This window comes from Amyelois transitella, chromosome 6 (genome assembly GCF_032362555.1).
Source record: "Amyelois transitella isolate CPQ chromosome 6, ilAmyTran1.1, whole genome shotgun sequence".
NCBI classification, from domain to species: Eukaryota; Metazoa; Arthropoda; class Insecta; order Lepidoptera; family Pyralidae; genus Amyelois; species Amyelois transitella.
The window spans coordinates 7254700-7275952 of NC_083509.1; the positions used below are offsets into that span (position 1 = coordinate 7254700).

The 21253-nt window shown below is 33.7% G+C and overlaps 1 protein-coding gene across 1 annotated transcript in view; it reads left to right on the forward strand.

The window, feature by feature from the left end:
* The window catches only part of LOC106131218 (eye-specific diacylglycerol kinase), a 108736-nt gene that overhangs the window by 18957 nt on the left and 68526 nt on the right, over positions 1-21253 (forward strand). The window contains exons 2-4 of the mRNA XM_013330230.2: positions 15273-15456; positions 16767-16910; positions 17471-18201. Of these exons, the coding sequence (XP_013185684.2) occupies positions 15367-15456; positions 16767-16910; positions 17471-18201 (965 nt within the window). The 5' untranslated portion in view covers positions 15273-15366. The remainder of the gene's footprint in view (positions 1-15272; positions 15457-16766; positions 16911-17470; positions 18202-21253) is intronic.

Here is a 21253-nt window from a genome sequence, read left to right on the forward strand (position 1 = left end):
TCATTTGTCTTATAAAATATTTCTTTGGTATTTAAAAAGATGCTAAGCTTCTCGGAATATGAGAAGTCAATGTCAAAGTATACTTGAAACTATATACAATGATGTGTTGTTGTGTTTTTGCACCGCACGCAGCTGTAAAGCTGTCAAATAAATCTTATAATTAAGATGCAATATAAAAACTTTATGGTGTCACCACCATCAGTTGCGATCCACCATATTATTCCGTTTTCTATGGTAACTTATAACATTTCAGTGTTGGCGCGAAAGACCATTCATTACATATATGTATTTTTTTCTTGACCATTTGTACGCCTCGGAACGCAAGTGTCAAGTGTTGAGGGCCAGTTTCATTTCGTTGATTTAACTTTTATTATTTACAACACACCTTTTCATATTAAAATAGGGTGGACTTTTCTTAATTATTCTAGACCAATAAGCAGAAAGATACGGCCCAAGCCATGGCACATTTACAGGTAGGTACTTTTAACTATTGATCACTGCGAATAGGACACATGAAAACAGTTGTGGTGTTTTTTATGTCTATGCCATATTTTTACGTCATAACTTTCTGAAAGTCCAAAGGTATAGGCTTGACATTTCATACATTGGTTTTGTGAAATAATATTACTGAATAGAAAAATAATTTAAATAACAATAGCTCGTAGTGTTAAAGATGCAAATATATATTATTCACATAACACCCTCTGTTCGTAGAGGGTTAAAAACGATATTGATAGAGTAAGTAAACGTTTTATGGAGTCTATAAATAATGATGGTTATGATGGTTATTAATCATAAACACAGTCGCCCATTAAATTTATAGCAACATCGTGGATGAGAAATGATTTGTATGAGATTATCATAAAAGTTAACGCTGAGAATGTGTTTCCATAACTAATATCAAAATTAATAGATTAAGTTATCATGAAATAAACAAACAATAATATAAGGTTAACAAGGAGAAACTTTTTATGAGGTCTTTTTTTATTAATTTGCCTTTTGTATACTTAAAGTGTTTCAAATCTAAGGTCTTTCATCTATCGATTGTATGCACAATAAATACAAAAAATATCGTACAAATATAGCTATAGGTACTGAAATTGTTTAATTCACATATATGTTAACGGAAATGTATAAAATCTAGCAATTGCATACAACTCCTAGGAAATGTAGGTATACAATTCCGAAGCTAATTAGGAAATGTATAAAATATTGTTTAAAAAATTATTTAATACATACATATCCTGGGAGATGTATACATTTCCTAGAAATTGTATATAATTCCTATATCGTATTAGGAAATGTATAAAAAGAAGGCTTTCTGTAATAAAACACCTTGTTAAAATAAGAAATAATATTTTTAGGTTAGGTTAGGTTAGTTTTTTTTAAGAGATAATAATTGCTTAGTGTTAAACTCTGACGATATAATAGGCTTTACAACGATGCCCTTTTTTATGCTGCCCTATTTCTAGCTGTTGTTCTTGCCGTGGAAACTTCTTCTATTTATAACGTTCATCTTCGATAAGCGGTGTTCTTAGCGTTTGTTAACATTCTTAATGATGCCCCTTGCCCCGCTATCCCCACGTACCACCACGGGTTTTACATTTCCGATTGCTATTTAGGAAATGTATAGATTTCCTAGGAAATGTGTCTAATATAATTTATTTCACACATTTCCGGGCTATTTTAGGAATTACATACATTTCCTAGGAATTGTATACAATGACGGATTACATACATTTTCGTTAACATATACATTCGTAACATTACCGCTCACATGTAATATGTTATCTGGTAACTTAAATAAGGGTAATTAGTAATAATAATTAGTTACAGTGTGTATCCCCGCGGAGTAAATGCCGTGTCATAAATCACATGACGCAGTTTACGTGGACACGCAAAGTAAGGTCTGTACAGAAATGACAAAAAAAAATTATGAGTCCAAGTTATCTGAAACACAAAATGGATAAAGGGAGTAGATATAATTTACTTTTAATGATAATAGACTCAAAGCCTGGCGTTATGTTAACCGCAGAACTGTCTAGGTTTGGCTTCTAAAGGTTTTGCTTCGTGTGAAAAAGTTTCATAAATTTCGATCTTTTAATTCAATTTAAGTGCGAACCCTTCCTATGGAAAAGATGCTAAAATCTTACTTACAAAGTGAACAGTTTGCTTTGTTTAATACTACATAGTATAAAACAAACTCTGTCTTTAGCATCTGTCTGTTCTGAGCTTTTTCTTTAGCCACATTCTTCGATACATTTTATATATGCTCGATACTATAAACCACAGAATTGGAGACCGAAAATAAAATTTAATTTTAAAATTTGTATAATATTGCTTACATCAATATATGAATTTTTTTGAGACCATAGTAATTTTCTGTGTTTCCTATATTTTGTTAAGCACCTACATAACAAAATATAGGAGGAGGACATTTGTTCGCAGTAGAGTGAAACGTGTCTGAATCGCTCCTAACGAGTGGGCAAACAGGGTCCATGTAAACCAGTCCAAATATGTTTGCACTCAACCTTTACTTCCCGAAGCCGTACTGTTGTGCATACAATTCTAAAGAAACGTAGAAATTATTTTACATATATCATTTAAAAGCCCTAAAAAGTAAGTAGTTATTAAATGGATAGTATGAAAGTCCATGTCTTAAAGAATTTCTATTCATTCAATTTTTCATCAGATTTTTAACATAGATTTTCCATAAAATATTACCGATTCTCTCAATTTCATAGAAAAAAAATGCTATTTTTGTGTATTTTCCACGTTGTTTCGGCCCGTCATGTTTCACGTTTGTCCCGGGCTTTCAGTTGCAGTGTAAACACCAAGTTCCTATCATGCAAAAATATGTGGAAGTTTTACAGGTTTATTTATATTCTCCTGGTACTTGTACCTTAGTAGTACTTACTGTGCTGGGCTGTTGTTTTCTATGTAATGCAAAAGTACTTTTTATAAACTCATTCCTAATATTTGTGACACCACTGCAATTTTGTCGGCCATCACAATATTAGCTAGTTTTATTTTAACAAGCTAGTGGTCCTTCGAGCCGGATATGAATCAATTTGGTTAACTTGATATGGTTAGTAACAACAATATATAATTTTATCTAACTAAGAACAATATATTCATAGAGTAGACAAGATATGATTAGATCGCGTCAAACAGTTCATCATGTCAAAAACTTTACACACTTTTATTGTGCAAATGGTTAAAAGAGGACAATCAAAAAGTAACGAGGAGGTTTTCCTGTTACCAAAATACCATCTTACTGGGTACGAAGCAGATAAACAGGGCATTTCTACTGCTTCCCAACGAAATGTCCCGCATATTGGACATTTATTTCCCAAGGTACTCGCAGGTTATTTGGCCCAATTTAGCACTGCAACCGAATTACGTATTCTAATCTCACCCTGAATTCAATATGCCTTCAGGATTATGTTCGTAAATATTTGAAATATTTCACGCCGTGATATTAAATCTGCCGTAAACTCAACACGTACAACATTTTAACATTAATAGCTATCATCAATATATTTGTTGAAATAAATCTTAAATGTATCTTTGATATATTGCTGAAATCAACTTATCTAATGCCACATTTATTATTTGTCCACGCAAATTTAGAAAATCCAAATATAATAGCTCCTAAACATTATATCCATTGATTGTCTGCTTGTTATATTTGTATCCGAATTACCAGATCGATGTTTACTATTAGTTGAAGTTCTAAAATAAATGAAACTCCTCGGCAAAAACTAGTTTTAGAAAGATGTAAATCAAAAGCTGTACGTGTTCAATGGGAATATATCGATCCTGGAGTTTAATTTGCAAGCGCAAACTCGAGCAGAGAAATATGTCGTTATTGAAATATTGGCGAGAATGGTTTAGTGGACATTGTGGCAGGAAGATGGTACTATAAAAATTATAGTTATTGCTGCTTAAAAATTCATATTCAATATATGACTTACAATGTAAAACGTACGCAACAATATTCTGTTGTAATATCACGTAAAGGTCCGCCATAATATTTATCTTTTATACTGTTCTACAATATGGTAGTTAAATAGGAGTTTAGCCAATTAAGGGTAAAAGAACACAAATCAGTATGGTGTAAATAAAAAACATTTTTAATAATATAAAAATAAAATAATAACACAAAATAAAATGACAAATTTCGTGGTAATGTATGTATGTCGATGTTTGGTTAAGGGGAGTAGGGGATCGGAAAATCAATAGTATGCTTATCGGCAATGTATACAGTCACGACAAATTGGACTGCGCATAGCCAGGTGAACCCGGTTTAATTATTTTAATTCCCAAGTACCCTTCGCTGCAGTTACAATTACTTTATTGAACATTCTCGTACACTTTCAAATTAAATATATCTGATGTTTTTTTTTCTATGTCTATTAAAGTTATTTTAATTTTTTAATAAAAGTGTTTGCCAGTGCTTGCCCTATATTAGTTTTGTATAGAGTATGCATGCGTATGAAATATTAACTGAAATGCCTTTGTTGTAAAATTATTATAAGGATCTATGTTTTACTTAGTAGCTTTTATAAATGGGAAAGTCTGAAAATACATTTTGAAGACATTCAAAAATTTTGTTTCGTTAAAATTTATAACTTACAAAACTCTAAAACTTTATTGGTACCAAACTCTGTTTGTTGAGGAATAACAAGATAATAGGGTACCAGCTGTTTTGGTTTCCGGGGTTCTGAAAATATCCTTAATGAGAATTTTAAACATGTGCCCAAAAATAATGACAAAAGTTGTACAACACAATGTCGAAAATTCAATTTCGACTTAGGGAGTAATTAAAAGTTCTACCGCACTTCTCTTGTTGTTTCTCATTACTGAGATGATAAGAACTAATATGTTTTAAAGGAGGCATAGAAACAAAATCATAAACCTATCAAAAAACTCAAAAACCTATTAAAATTAATATCTTTTACCTCCATATGAAAAAGAATTTATATCACAGATTACCTCAACCTTTTTGGGCTTTGTTTTCTAGGCGTGATCTGACAAAACAGAAAAATAGGTATGCGAGTAGCAAAATATACCTAATATTTTGCTACAGTTTGTTTACTAGCATTGTGAATTCGTTAAACATGACCTATATCAACATTTTGACCTAGAAACCCTTCATTCCCCTGAAAAGACCAAGCTTAATAAAACGTACATATTTAATGAATTTTGTAAATTCACATTTAATTTTAACTTACCATCAGTTTTTTTCTCAGGGCTTCTGTTTGGAAGTTCATTTTTTTAGTGAGGGGTTTGCAGTTGTGTTGATATACTTATAGGTCAGTCAAGCCCTTTATTTATTGATGCGCCCTTTATTTATTATAGAACATAATAGGAGATAATAGGAAATAATAGAATATTATAGAAGATAATAGAAGATAAAATAAGAAAATAGAAGATAAAATAACTATCTATTCCTTATGACTTATTTATTCCAGACTTAAAGTAGTCATACGCCTAACCGTATTTTCAACACTACCCAAGGACGCAATCAAAGGGTACATCTAAACTGTTCATTTAGAAAACGATATTCACAAATCGTTCACTTAAAACGTATCAACACTACAGGATTAAAACTATGATCATACCAGGCTGATATTTAGCTTTGAAGTTATTATGCTGAGCATTACGAATTAATTTTCCAGGAATTTCCGCTGCATTGAACCGAATTAATAAATAAAATACTTTCCATTATATGTAAGGATTACATCCTCATTTACTAGAAAATTATTTTAGCCCGAGCTTATATAAAGCAAAATTAAAAGTTACTGACGCTCTTTTAAAAATTTAGGTAACGGACTTATTTATGTTTCTTCCGTGTTATATGCAGAAATATCTTTATAATTGTATGTATGTACTTTATGTTTATTTTTTGATAAAAGTAACTTGCATATTTATTCACAAGAATGAATACGTCAACATCATTTTATAGTTAATACATGACATTTTTAATACATTTATTATTATTAAATTTTAATTTTATTTAGAAAAATAAATATATAACAACATTACTTAAAATATTTTTTTGAACATAGGTTTATTTTTTTGCGCTTGCTTTATTACAATCGGTATCTGAATACTGTCGCCCATCGACAGACATCCAGCAATGCCGATCAAAGGCATACCACCGGGCATTGCCATCATTGTTCTCTATTTAACTATATATACCTTCTCGTCTGAATACTTTGAAATAGTTGTTTTGTCTGCGAGTTCCACAGGATTCCTAGAAATTACGTGTAAAGGGAATTCTCATATTAATTATTTATGTATTTTATTGGTATTTATGTTATATGAGTACGAACGAATTGTTTTCAGATTTGTATTTTTAATTACTTATTTTTGGGCATTACGATATTATATCAAACGGTATAATTACTTATTTTCAATTATTTTATTACTTTATCGTATTTTTATTGTAATTATTAAACAACAACACAGTTTTGCGTGTACGCTGTGGTACTTTTACTTTAATAAATTTTTACTGCTGTTAATAAATTCCACTGAGTGATCACAATATAAGATAAAAAAAAACTTGAAAATACTTGTACGTGAGTTGCTTATACTCATAAGGTCTCTTATCAATTACCGCATCGACTCCTACAACTTCAGTTATTCACTTAGTTCCGAGGAACTTTTACCATCACAACGACTTGCCAAAGTTCTTATCGTAAGACAAAAAGCAAATCTATTGTCATCATGGATGATTCGATTCTCAGTACTTCTGATACCTCTAGGCACGCTTTATACACCTTTTTCTCGCGACTTCGTATACACTAGACACGTTTACCTCAAGGTCGGAGTGGGAAGACCTAGACGAACGTATCTTGATCAAATTAAGGACGTCCTGATAAAGGGTCAGGTCAAAAGTACCCGAAACCGCCGAGCTTGCATGGAGAGATTTATGAATGTGGATGAAGCGAAAGAAATATGCAGAGATCGTGGCAAGTGGAAAGAGGTAGTCTCTGCCTACCCCTCCGGGAAAGAGGCGTGATTTTATGTATGTATGTATGTTATGTTTACCTCTGTTCTCTGGCCATCTTTTAGCTTCATCATCAGAGGTGGAGTACCAAAATTGGTACCTTTGATTTGAAGTCGAATAAAACGAGCCATAACTCCATGGATTTATATAGTTTTAATTTGGTAGTTACCGAGTTTCCTTTTGTCTTGACTGTGAACTTGAATGTGTACTTCCGTTTCAATCATCAGATCAGCTTTATGTTATAAAATTTTTGGATTGCTATCCGATTTACATAAAATTCATCTCAATCTTAATTTGATTGTAGACAAACATCAGAACCGGTGGAACGTAAAAAAAACTTTTAACAATACCTATGCCATAAACCGACATGAGGAGTTTCTTAAGTTTCCAAGTTTCTCCAATATTTTTTTTTACTTTAGGTATTACAAAGGAGCACACTAGAAGCATATCCTTTGAAATAAAAAGAAAGAAAATATTTTTTTTATGTTCCACCAAAAAAGAAACTACGTAAATCGATTACGAATTCTCTCCTTTGGAGTGGGTTGAAAATATACGCATGTGTCTGTAGGTAATAGCAGGCACGTGCACTATTTTGGTAGTCGTCTGACAGAAATCCACTTACACATGAGTGAAATCATGACGTGCGTGTCACATGTACACAATACACTACACCACACAACCATCGCAACGTCATGAGAGTAGTGAAATGGTTAAAAGAGCTATGGTCTATCTAATCTTGTTCTTTTACTAATACAGTATTTACTCATTATTCTTACATTTATTATATGTACTAAACATAGGGAGACTTAATGCTAATAGCTTAAATGCTAATTAATTGTCATTTTTACTCTAGGGTCGGGCAGCTATGTGTGGAAAGATTAGTATGTGCGCCCAGGTTACGTAGGACTCGAACCCAACAGTCCCAGTATCTTTTGCCTTGCATCAGAATCCCGATACTGGATATAAGTACTAAAAGTGTCTGCTGCCCCTGTGTTGGTATTTTCATTCATTAATTCATATAATCACGTCTATATCCCTTGCGGGGTAGACAAATCCCGCAGCCTGTCAGTCTTGAATGACTGACAGGCCACGTTCAGCTGTTAGGCTTAATCATAGAATTGAGATTCAAATAGTGGCAGCTTGCTAGCCCATCGCCTAAAAGAAGAATCCCAATTTTATAAGCCTATCCCTAAGTCGCCTTCACGACATCCATGGGAAAGAGATGGAATGGTCGTATTCTTTTTATATTGGTGCCGGAAACCACACGTCACGCTCTTTTGATCAAATTATTAAAAGTTTTGTTTCTGTCTTCCAGTAATACTCAACCGGTTTTCTTCGTACTGGAAAGGGTTAAGTTATATTTTTTTCAAGACGATATCTTGCAATAGTGTCGTCGTTACTCGTATTAAATAAGTTTAAAAATCTAGTTCAATAGAGTTAATTTTGAGAAAAGCAAACGGAACCCTATCCTATTTCATTTCGTACATTTACCAGTTGAAAAGAACGCCATTGCCCTAAAACCATTCAGACTGAACGTCACGTAGCATGTAGATTCCAATGCTAGTTCTCTTCTGAAAAGGTTATATTGTGATTCATAGGAGATGAGGGCTAACATTTCTAAGTGAATGATAGGAATTTAGTGCCATTGGAGATTGATGGTACATATTGAGAGATGCAATAAAGTTAAAAATATTTTATCATAATAAGGTACGTAAAAAGGTATTTTCAAAACAAAAACATGTATCATTTTTATTCGAAAGACTAAATAATTAATAAATTTTATAATTCATTTGAATAAAAATAAAGTTTTGGAATCGAGGGGAAGTTTCAGTTAATTTTGTTGTCAAAACTGAACGGCCTAATTTATTGACAGTCATTTTAATTTAATCAATGAGTTAGGTAAAGTTGTTTTCGAAATGGCATTCTACTGGTCAGTGTATTTATTTACATGTCAGCGGGGTGCGTGATGTAATATTTAGATTCTGTGACCAAATACGTGCCCGGGGTTTGGAATATACCTACACACATGTTTTACTGCCATCCGTTCAATATTCATTACTCGCAGGCGATTTTGTCTTCAATTTCACGTCGAATAAAATTTCCTTTTATATCATAAAGCAAAGATCAGTAACGGCTTTCAAATTTACTTATAACGTACGAGAAATTCAAGTAAAACGGGCAGGGTTTATTTGCATCTGGAGTCAATTAGAGATAAGTGATACTTCACTTTTCAGAGGAGCAATGGAATTTAAAAAGAAAAAAATTATTTTCACGATACGTACCTGAAAACAGGTTATTTAATTATTTTGTTGTAAACAATTTTTACCATTGAAATGTGCTTATTACTTAGTTTTGTGATTTCGACATATGAGGTAGTAGAGGATACGAGTATTGTATGAAATAATTACGATTCATTTTGTAAATGTACGAAATCCGTCAATGGTATCATTATAAAGTATTTAACTAATATAGTTTTAAACGGAATAAAAGTAACCCTATGTCCTTCTCCAGACTCTTAATTACATACAAATTTCAAGAAGATAGGTTCAGTAGATAACAAACAAACTTGCTTTCACATTTACAATATTAGTTGGGATATAAGCTCTCATGTTTGGTTAACGCCTTAGAAAAATGAAGAAAAATGTTAAATGCACTGCCATGGTGTCACGCGCAGCAAATGATGATCGACGACGTACCAACCACTTACCGACGCGTATAATATCAAACGTGCCCACCGGGACTAATGGATCGGCACCACTTATTTTAAACCCCAGAGAAAAAAGAGAGACTACATATATCTGGGTTGAATTTCCGTTGAATTTTGATGCGTAAAGGTTTTATTGATAGTCAAACGTTAGGCTTTCACCGCATCATTTAGTATTTTATCTCAATTTTTCTCTAAATTCTGGTTGTTAAAAACCATCTTGATCTTGATTTGAAAATTTACTTTGCCAAATATAATTAATATCCTTTTCTACTTACCCGCTTCCCGAATAAGTAGATTTATCCGATTAATTTATATTGGCAGATAAATAAGTACCGCAGACAGAACAAATTCAGACGTTGATATATCTGAAGAACTGATAATACCGGGCTATTACGTCGCAGGGTATAAAGTGAAGTGGACTGTTCAATAAGCTGGCGGTGTCACGGGCAGTGAATTGTGATGGATGTAGCACCTGACGCGCGTAATCCGTATCAAACGTACGATAACTTCCACTTAATGGATACTATCTTTAGAAGCTTCCAGGGTATTGTATAATACTATGTTTTCCAAAAACAATGGAGAACTATCAGAACTACGTTGTATGTAGATTGCCTAAGTCTGCCTCAGGCATTTTTGCAGGTGATTGGCATTTCTATCAATGCATAGCCAAAACGAAAGAGAACAAGAAAATTCTGCAGATTTTAAGTATTTTTGGGTTGATGTGAGTTGAATCTTGCCCCAGGGAACAGCTATTAGAGATAATGTATTTCGCAAAATAAAAAAATTCAGATGTCTCTTTTTTATTTTTACAATAAAGTTACAAATGAGAAGCGGATGCTTTCAGAGCGGTAATATGCTAGGATTTCGTCGCGTTGTGCTAATAAATACTCTATGAATATTTATACATCGCTCATTTGTTCATGCCTAAAAGTTTCGTGCAGAAAAGTTTTCTCCTGTGTTGGAAAATAATTTTGATTAACGCGCCGTCAAAAATGCTGTTCTATTTTTGCATATTAAAATAATACATTATTTTTCTGCCGTTGATGTTTTTTTTTTTAAACATGCAGTTAACGAAAAACTTTGGAAAATTTCTAACTATCTCTCATTTCATCTTTGATTATATTATCGATGTATCCGTAAGCTTATGTAAAAATATGTACCGGACCTATTTATTTATTAACTACGATACCCGGGTTTGGCCATTTTTGGAGTTCGGTAGAAACAGAATTGCATCATGTTGAGGATATCGTGATTTTCTTCTAAAATTAAATCAGCTGTTAAAGCTCGAAAGGCTTTTATCCTTTTCTCAATGGTGCGACTTCTGCGGAAAGATTTGGAGTGGTGTTATTATCTAGGACGTGGTCATTTACTGCGTGGTGGAAAGCATCGATTCTCTAACCTGTTGATGGTACGTGTTCGGTGTGACGACCCTTGATTTGATGCCCTGACATATTATATACAACTGTTTTAAGAAGTTAGAAGAATGTATGAATATAGCTTTTCCTTATTTTAAATGGCTAATCCCACACGTGGCGTGACGGCATGTACACTAAATTCGGTAACAAATGAGGTCGGACCGTCCGTAATACATTCAGTATTTAAACGGAATGGGACACGCAAAATAAATGATGTGACTCTTGACCTTGCCTTCGCATATGGTACTATACTATTGTAAAGAATTCCCTTCAATTATTTGAAGGGAATTCTATAATTCTTCTGCAAAAGTTCTTCAGGACATAATTAAGCTCAGAAATTTTTAGTATCAGTATTAAATGCAACATAAATGATCTCAACTAATATTACAAATTCAAAAGAAGGTTTACTTGTTTTACTTGTGTGTTTGTTGTCTCCTTACGCATGTCCACTGAACTTTCTTCTTGACATTTTGCGTTTATATAATTAAAAAGTGTGGAGTGGAGTTCACGTGGGATTTGCGAAAAACCTGTATTCTTTTGTAGGTGGCGCTAATTCGCGCGGGCGAAGCTGCGGGTAAAAGCTAGTATTTATATAATATCTGAAAATAATTATGTATTTGTAAATTTTGAAAATCCGGTTCCCTTCTCTTTGTGTGGTATTTTCTAACACATCATCTATATATGATCTCATCTGCTATATAATGATCCGTTATTTGTGTAAGTTTCTTGAAATAATGAGCAGTCTTCTATTTTCCAGATTACTATGTGTAATATGTAAGATAGATCCTATTCTATTTTCTTACACAATAAAATCAATTAAAATTTATTTGTTTATAGATAAGTTATGCATAGCCTTAAATATATTAAAAATGCAAAAGTTAAAATCTATAAGTATTTGAATTAAGTAAGGACATCTACGCTATAGTTCACCAGTATTTAATGCTTTTATAAGCTTACGCGAGTGCAAAATATAATACTTTTTGCGCGTTTTAGCATTCTTTGTTCTTGCTTTCTGATTGTAAAAATTATGTCCTACAATAATGTGCCTATATATAATACTTGATGACTTAACAATTAGATAATAATTACTAAAATTTATATTTTTACTATTGTGTAGGTATGTATTGATTAGTTAGTTATCGATTTAAATAGACTTTCTACAACCAAAAGTATGTGGCATAAAAGTAAAGTGATAAAAAGGCATATTTGTTAAATAAATTCTGAAATCACATAGAAGCAATTTGTACTGATTTTCCGTCAATTCATTTGTATTCAGACGACGAAATTTTCCATGCCTACATACAAAAACATCAAGGGAGCTTTCCACGGGCTTAAACTCAACTTCACGTCCTTACCCTTATAATGTCCCTTTATTTGTCTACGGAACTCGCCATCATAAAAGTTGACATGAATTTGTAAACTTGACACATTTACCTATTTTTATTTTAGAAATGACAATTGTAACCGAACTTGTATAACTTGCAAAACTAAATAAAAATGTGACAGTACTTTTTGCTAAAAACCACATCAACATTGCATGGATAAGATAGAATACCCTTTATTGCGCATAAAATAACAATAGTTTTACCTATCCTAAGCTTATGTTAAGATAAAGTACAAGGCGGCCTTATCGTATTATGCTATTTCTTCCAGGCAACCAAAAGGACATTTCGTCAGAGAATTTGCTGTTCATACCTATACATGTAAAATATTTACTTTAAAATGGGGCATTGACAAATAAAAATAGCACGTTTTCACTGTCGTAAAATTTGTGTATATAACGTATGTGTGTGTTGCATAAAGCAACCATTAACATTGACATTGACGACGGTATTTCATGTGTACACATGTCCATCTTGACGCCTACCATAAAAATGCCGGCATCATAGCATAAAGCGGTCTAACATGGCGGAATACCTATTATTGTAAGGCGTTTCGGAATATCTACAAAATATAAAACAGACGAAGTAATAAACTTTTCGTGTTTTTGCTACTAGAAATTTTCAAGAAATCAGTATGTAAAAGTGAACTAACTTTACATCAGCAAAAGAAGTTCATTTATTACTCCACGTTTAAAATATCTTCTTTTTTATATAGTTATTACGGGAAGTCATCTCGAAAACTGGTGTAGATATAAACGCTATTATAAGGACGCATTATTTCAAAATAGTCGCACTTTATTAATAGTATAGTATATAACGTTATTAACAGTTATTACTTTATTGAAAATATCGCAGTTTATACCTACTAATATCATCTGTCAAAACAGTTTTTATTTGTCATTCATTCAATGTTATGTCACAAAAAGTTTGTGATAAATCCAAATAGACGTTGGATTACGATAAACTATATAAGTTTATTTCAAACAAAAACCCACGTTAAAACTATTGGGATCAAATTTGTAAGGGATATCGTGACCCTAACTACAACTGATTGCAAATACAGAAATAAAGCTTTTCAATCCTGTGACTGCTACATAAATGAATGGTTTAAACATCCTTCAAGTACCATAAATATGGTTCATATGACTTTTGTGTTTGAGTTTTAGATACCTGTATTGTAGGTTTTTAGTTGGCTTATATTATTTCAAAAATTACAAAAAGATTTTACAATCTTGATTTTGATACGAGCATATTTACTTATGTCACTTTTCCCACTAAGCAGACAAGTTTCGAAAGCTGTAAATCCTACATTCAATTCGGAGGTCGAAGTTCTCAAAAATCTGTTATGGCAAAAATAGAATGTCAAACCAACTTCTGGACAATTAATATTTTATGTTTTCGCCTAGGAGTAGGGGAAATGTGGAATGATCTGTTTGGACTTTGGGTCGTCGGTCTACTACTTCGCATAATCAGCTTACACAGATTGTTTGTTCAGAAGATTGTTATTTTGCATTAGTGCCTTCAAGATAATTTGTTAACGTCCGACCGCGTGCAATTCATAGAAAAATAATTTTCAAACCGAAAAGAGAATATAAATCACAAAACCCTCACTCTGGTAATCTATAACGAATCGCGAACTCTATAAAAAAGAAAGTAATTGGACAAAAAATAATATTTGCCAAAATATGTCTGTTGAATTGGTGATAAAATTAAAATAAAAAATATTTAGTTATGAAAATAATTGTATTTTTTATATCTAAGGATTAACGTAAGCGTAGATTTATAATCATCTATCATATCATGTAAAGTATTTACTTGTTGTATGATGTAACTGGATAAGGAATTTAAATATAGAGTTTATTAACTACATTTTTCATATAGTCAATAAACTCAATATTTAAATTTCTAGGTATACCTAGATATGTCGCAGAGAAATGAGCATATCAGAGATATGACGAAATCCCTAGGTATACCACGAAATTACGGAAGATGGTGAATATTCCTATTTAATACATCTTTTTACTAAAAAAATATTAGTGATATGACAAAATACTATTTCAATCTAGTGATATATCATTTCACTCATCTAAATCTAGTGAAATAAATAATGAAAAAGGTTCGTGCTAAGACCTGGACTATGACTAAAAAAAGACAGAGAACGACTGGGAAGTCCTAGAAATGTGGTACTGGAGAAGAATGGAAAAATTAGTTGGACAGAAGAGAAGACGAACATAGAGGTGCTACAGCAAGTTAACGAAAAAAGATCAATATTAAAAGTAATAGATACGAGACGTGGAAAGATGTTTGGTCATCTTGTACGACATGATAGTAACAAATCCAAATGCGAGTGCACGTGCTAGCGGCTACGTAGTAACTAACAAACATATTTCACTGACTATTTTAGTAAGAAGGCGTCGTAAATAAGAATATTCAACATATGCCGTGATTTCGTGATATCCCTAGGGATATCGCTAAATCACTGGTTACTTCATTTTCCTGCGACAGATACATTTATTCTAAATGCAAACAGGTATGCCAAGATTTTCTTAATTGTTTGCGTAGAATTTAATTTTCGACTATGTGGATTAAACTGCTGTGGTATTGTAAATTATCTATACCACTTGTATTACTCTTTGTTTTTTTCATGACTTTTACTTTTTTTTATTTAAAAAACAAGTTTTATAGAGGCAGTGGCAATAAAAATAAATAAAATAACAGAATAATTGAACACAAAATACAACCTTGTTTAGTGGTGGTGAGTGTGTGGGTGTCGCGGAGCGCGGGCTACGGGGCGGGGGCCCGCCCGCGTCATGAGGTGCGCGCGCGCAGCCCGCCCCGCCCGCCATGCAGCGCCTGCGCACCACCTTCAAACGCTCCAAGACACCTACCCCTGCCGACATGAAGACCCAGAGCAGCCTCGAAGTACCGAAGCAGGTAAGATACATGCAAGAAAAGCGGAATTATTCAATCACCTGTTTTGTCTATCTTCTCCCTCTCACACGGAAGTAAACTGTAAAGAAGAGAGAGAAAGTTCTTAGACATATGCCTTATCAATATTCCTGAATAGTCTCGAGGATAGTAGAAGTAGCACAAAAGTAAATGCCTCACCACTTCCTAGGAGTTTTCTATATTTAATACTAATACAGCCGCCTATTCGCCAGGAGTAAAAAATGTAAACATTGAAATTAAAACTCGTGAAGAAACGCAACGCCATGCGTTATAGCCTTTCTATCTGTCGCATAGCCTGTTCTTTTTTAATATTCTGATTCTTTTTCTCTTGTTGTATTGTAGTTTATCTATAACTTTGATATAAGGTTTGTCCCTCAAAAAAGAAATATACCTTCCTTCAAAAAGTTGCCAGATGACAAAGTTAATTTATCATTTTTCATTATTAGCTCAACACCAGAATGATCCTTCCTTAATGACACTTAACGTGCCGTCACGTTTGAGTAATTTGTTCTCAGTAGGAGCATTTTTCTTCGATAGCTACTGTCACTATTGCTTTACAAAATGATGTCTTAACGTAACGAAAGTTGTCACAAGTCTTGGATTCATAGATGTTACCGACTAGACATTACATTTCCACATTTAAAAAAATGCAATGCCTGCAGATAATGTAAATAGACACATAAATTACTGATAGCCAAGCTAGATAAAAAAAAAATACAGACACCATTATTTTATCATAGTTCTCTTATCTAATTTACACTGTATCCATGCCGAAGTACAGTCAACCACATGTCAAGTTACCTGCTCTTAACTGTAAGTCTCGCTATTACAGAAGCGAATTCGCAGTAAATTTAGTTAGGTTGATATGGTGTTGACTGTACCACGTTAGATATTCAATGCCCTTGTGATGAAAAGTTCCCGTTTTCTTTAGCTCTGATGTATTTGTATGCATGCGCGTGGTGCATTCATAGACTTGGTCTTTCATTGAAAACCATTTGCAAGTTTATAAGGCAAATACCAATTCTTTGCAACAATTTCACAGTGACTTGAAGGGGCTAAAGAAAATTGTTTTATTTATATCTTTCTTAGCTTTCAATAGAATTTCTATTGTACAGACAATGACTTTATTCGCAAAGTAATCGGAATATTGTTATGCAGATACTGTGTTTATCACCGATTTCTATAACTTTTAATAAGTGTTAAAATAGACAACGACGTGATATTCAAATTTTAGGTAAAAACTACAATAAGTATAAGAGCAAGTAATAAATATTATTGTGGAATCCCCGTGGCAGGTCCGGTCGGCGTCGTTCGATGAGATCCAGCTGGAAGCGGCGCGCGGCGCGGCCCCCGGCAGCCTGTTGTCCGTGCCGCAGCCCGGCGCCCGCAGCCGCTCTTTTGATTCCGCCGGATCCGACGACTCCGGCACTTATCTTGAGGTATGTTCCTTGAGAATTACAGTTAACTTTTAATACTCGTACAAACATACGTTGTTCATAATCATTCTCCTGGGGTTTGTCCTAGCGACGGTCTTACTCACTCGCCTGGAGCCTAAGACCTTAAGGTTCCTACACGAAGTACTTACTTATTTGATGTAATTTTTCTACTTTGACAATACTTTAAGAAAAGTTTATTCAATTTGAACAATTAATAACTTGAGACCATTTGATTGCGTTAGTTACTGATAAAAAATATGACGCACTAGGTATTATTAGATTAGGTATAAGTACTTACATTTGTTTGCATCTATTAGCTGATTACTGCAGGTATTATGCAGTGTCATTTAGTAAAATTTTTGTTTAGTTCTCTTTACTTTTGTAAGTTTGCAAAGTTAATAGGTTCGCAAGAATATTGTCTTGACAAGGGATTTCATGAACAGAGACAATTCAAAACTTGTTCTTGTTTGTGTTCACGGAGAATAAAAACTCAAACAAGTTGTGGAACTTTGGTAGCATTTATTTGAATAAATTTACTACGAAGATTTTTTGTTTTGCAACAGGTTCCACGGCTATGGTCTCGGCGGCGATCAGGGAAAGGTACTCCGCCGCCATGCGTGCACTGCCGGCATATGGAGACGTGGCTGGCGCGACGCAGCGAAGAAAGGGTCACTCCAGAGCGACCGCTGGCCTCGTCTTCGGCGGAGGATGAAGACGACGATGATGAAAGCGATGTGGAGTCTCCGAGGGTGCTCCTCGCCCTGCCTCCACCACCTCGGATATTCAAACCAGCTCCACCCCAGTCACCACCTCTGTCTCCAGGCGCCCCATCGTTTGAGCTGCAACCACCAAGTGACGAACCTCCGGTATTACCTCAACGACGGAGGTCAATATCTAGACAAGAAGCATTTTTCGTGGAGCCCACTGGGAGCTCTCTAGAAAATGTACGGGCATCAGAAGAAAGCACGGCGAATATTGCAAGGGATGCCCTCGTTTGCGACATTTACTTAGCAGTACCAGAACTGAAAAGAGACCGCGCAGCTTCAGTAGACTCCTGCTTCTCAAAAGTTTCTGGAGGTGCCAGGGCGGAAGAGATAAATGGCACTGGGAATAATTTAACCGTACCAGGAACAGGGTTACGGTCGAGATCTGTGGATATTGTATTGCCTACGGCGGAGCAGTCTCGATATAAGGCACTCGCGCTCACTTCTACGCAGGTCGCGCCGCCGCCCGCGCAGATCGAAGCACCACATGAAGCTGTGCCAGCGCCACACTCTTCTCAACAAGATCTCAGGTTAGTCAAAGACTTAAAATCTACAGCATGCATAAAATAAAAATTCAAAAGAACCACAACTTTTTGTTTGTTTATTTAAACAGATTAATTAATTATTATTTGATGTTTATTTTATTTTTATTTATGTACTTCATTTTCAATTTTTAAAAAACACCGATGGAGCCCTATGAATTCACTTTTGGATAAGATGAAAAAGAAACGAAGTTATGTACTTTAGTTTGAATACTAACCGCTCTAACAGTGAGGAAAACGTCGTGAGAAAATCTGCATGTTCAGTCAACTGGATGTGTAACCATGATCGATCCAATACAGGTTAGATTCCCCTGCAAAGGTTGAAGAGATCCTCCTCTCCAGAGTGGTGAGGATGCCACAGGGACTAAAACCAGGAGGGAGAATAAGAAAAGAAACTAGCTCTTTGTTACGCATTTTAGTTTGTGTCACTAGGATAATCCCAATCCCAACTAACAATATATATGCGAAAGTTAGTTTATTTGTTTGTTTATTGCCTCTTCACGCGTTGTTTACTAAACCAGTCTTCTTGAAATTTTGCGTAAAGTATATAATTAAGTCTGAAGAAGGATACATGGTACTTTTCATCCCGGTAAAAACTCTTTTTTCTTAGGTGCTTAGGATTTCCCAAAATTTCAACTGGAACAAGAAATTAACCGGATTTTACGTCATGTATGCAATATTTAAATTTTAATAAATTTTGAACTTTCTATTGTTCTAAAAAAATTGAAATACTGACAACTTCAAATTCAAGTAATGTTACAGATAGGAAAACATCTACTATTATAGTTATGAGGGAAGGCCACGAGAAGGAGTATAAGTTCCTTTTATTTGTTCTAGCTTACAGCTTTTCTCGTTCGCCTTTTAATTAAAGAGACTATGTACTTTAAAACAACATTTCTTCGAACGAGTGGGCATGATTGATTCTGTTGCAGGTACTAATTATACGACTTTAGCGGACCGGATTTGGTCAATGAATTATCACTAATCTGAAAAGAAAATTGTGAAATATTAATTTCAATCAAAAATAAGTTGATTAATTGCTAAAAATAATAATATCTAATGGGTCCAAACTAACTAACATCTTTAACATCCATTTCTGTTCTAGATTTTCTGATTTTTTCTATGCGATTTTTATTTTATTTCTTTATTCTACATTGATACTGCTTGAGATCGTAGTCGCTAAATGACCGTTTAATCATTTAGCGACTACGTTTACACAATTGAGACATTGAAGAAAACCCACTTAAATACGAGTTGGAGTACTTACAATATATAGGTAAATTACTTGTGCTTGTTCAAACAATATTTAACTAAAACATCTCACTTCACAGAACATTATCATACAAAAAAAGAATGAACAAATAAATTCTGTGGTAACAATTATCAATTTTTTTAAGAAGTACTTATTTGATATTTGATTTGAACACTCATATCGATTCTCAAAGATTTACACTTTGGCTATTACCATGTGAATTCGAGGCTAGTGCTTACATAAAAATACGTATCTTTCCAGTAAGTAGTAGTACTATTTCCTATGAGAGGGGATCTAGAAATAGCGAATATGTTGCGTTGCCGAGCAAACATAGAGGTACATCAACATTAAAGACCTAGGAGTCATGCATGATTCTGAAATGTCTTACGAGAGACATATTAATTATATTGTTAAAAAGGCTCTTAAATTTCTAGGTTTTGTTAAAAGATCTTGTTCGCAGTTTAATAACATAAAAATTTATAAAATTCTTTACTGTGCGTTTGTGCGTAGCTCGTTAGAGTATTGTTCTCAGATCTGGAACCCTCTATATAACGTTTATATAGACAGACTTGAATCAGTCCAGTGTAAATTCTTGAAGTTCTTACAGTTTAAAGCAAAATGTTATGATCCAACCTATGATGCAATATGTAAAAGACATCATATCTTACCTCTTCAAATAAGAAGAAAAATTGCAGATGTATCATTTCTTGTAAAAATAGCTCAGAGTTCTGTAGATACTCCAAATTTACTTAGTAAAATCAATTTAAAAGTACCCAGTCGTACAGTGCGAATTCCATCGTTTCTTAGCGTACCTTTCAGTTCTAGTAACTATAGACAAAATAGCTACTTTATAAGATCAGCAAAAGAGCTGAATAAACTAGCTGTAGGCTCCGAGCTGGATCTGTTCAACTCCAGCCCGAGACAGTTTGTAAATGGGATGTCCAAGGCTTGGTTTAGTCCGGTGGCTTAATGACTCTCAAATGGTTCAAATCTATTTGTCGAATCTATTTTTTTTTTTTTTTTTTTTTCTGGTTCCTTTTGTCCTAGTAATTACGTATGTAGTATGGTTTTGCTGACAGGCTGTTTAGATTTTTACATGTGAAAATATGTAAATGGTCAATAGCCTCTCATATAGTTATTAAATCATTATTTAAGACTGTATATTTTCTGAATAAAATAAAAAAATAAAAAAAAAAAAAAAAAAATAAATCAACAGCCAGGTAAAGTTACCGGATTGTGCCTGTCTCACTGAAGCTCATTAGTTTCAGTAAAACAAGAAAAGGCGTACATTTCTCGCATCTAATGTTTTACGTAGTTATTATATTGATACGCAAACCTAACTTTGTTGAAGAGAGTAAGCACGTTAAACTCCTTACTTCAGTGACCTACAGATAACGCGAAATTTTGTTCAGTTAAGACATCATAAACCAATGAAAAACTAATAGATTACTTTTTTGCCAGCAACCTATCACTATTTTTAATGTCAGACCATAATTTAGCCATCCAGTAAAACAAATGGTTTAACGTGACGTTCGAGCCTTCGAAAAGTTAAAAAAAAATTCTAGGTCTTTGTTTTATAACATTTTGCATGATTATCGTTTGATTTTTCAGGATGATGGCAGTAGGAAGCATAGCTTAAAAGTTAGTAGGTCTCTTGTTTGTTTTGAAGCGATAATTTTGTGTACATCTGCACTATGTGGCCACTGATGGTAAATATTGTTCTATTGATTTTGATTTGAAAATGCTCTGCACGTAATGCTATGTCAGATACAATAATTAGGTATCCAT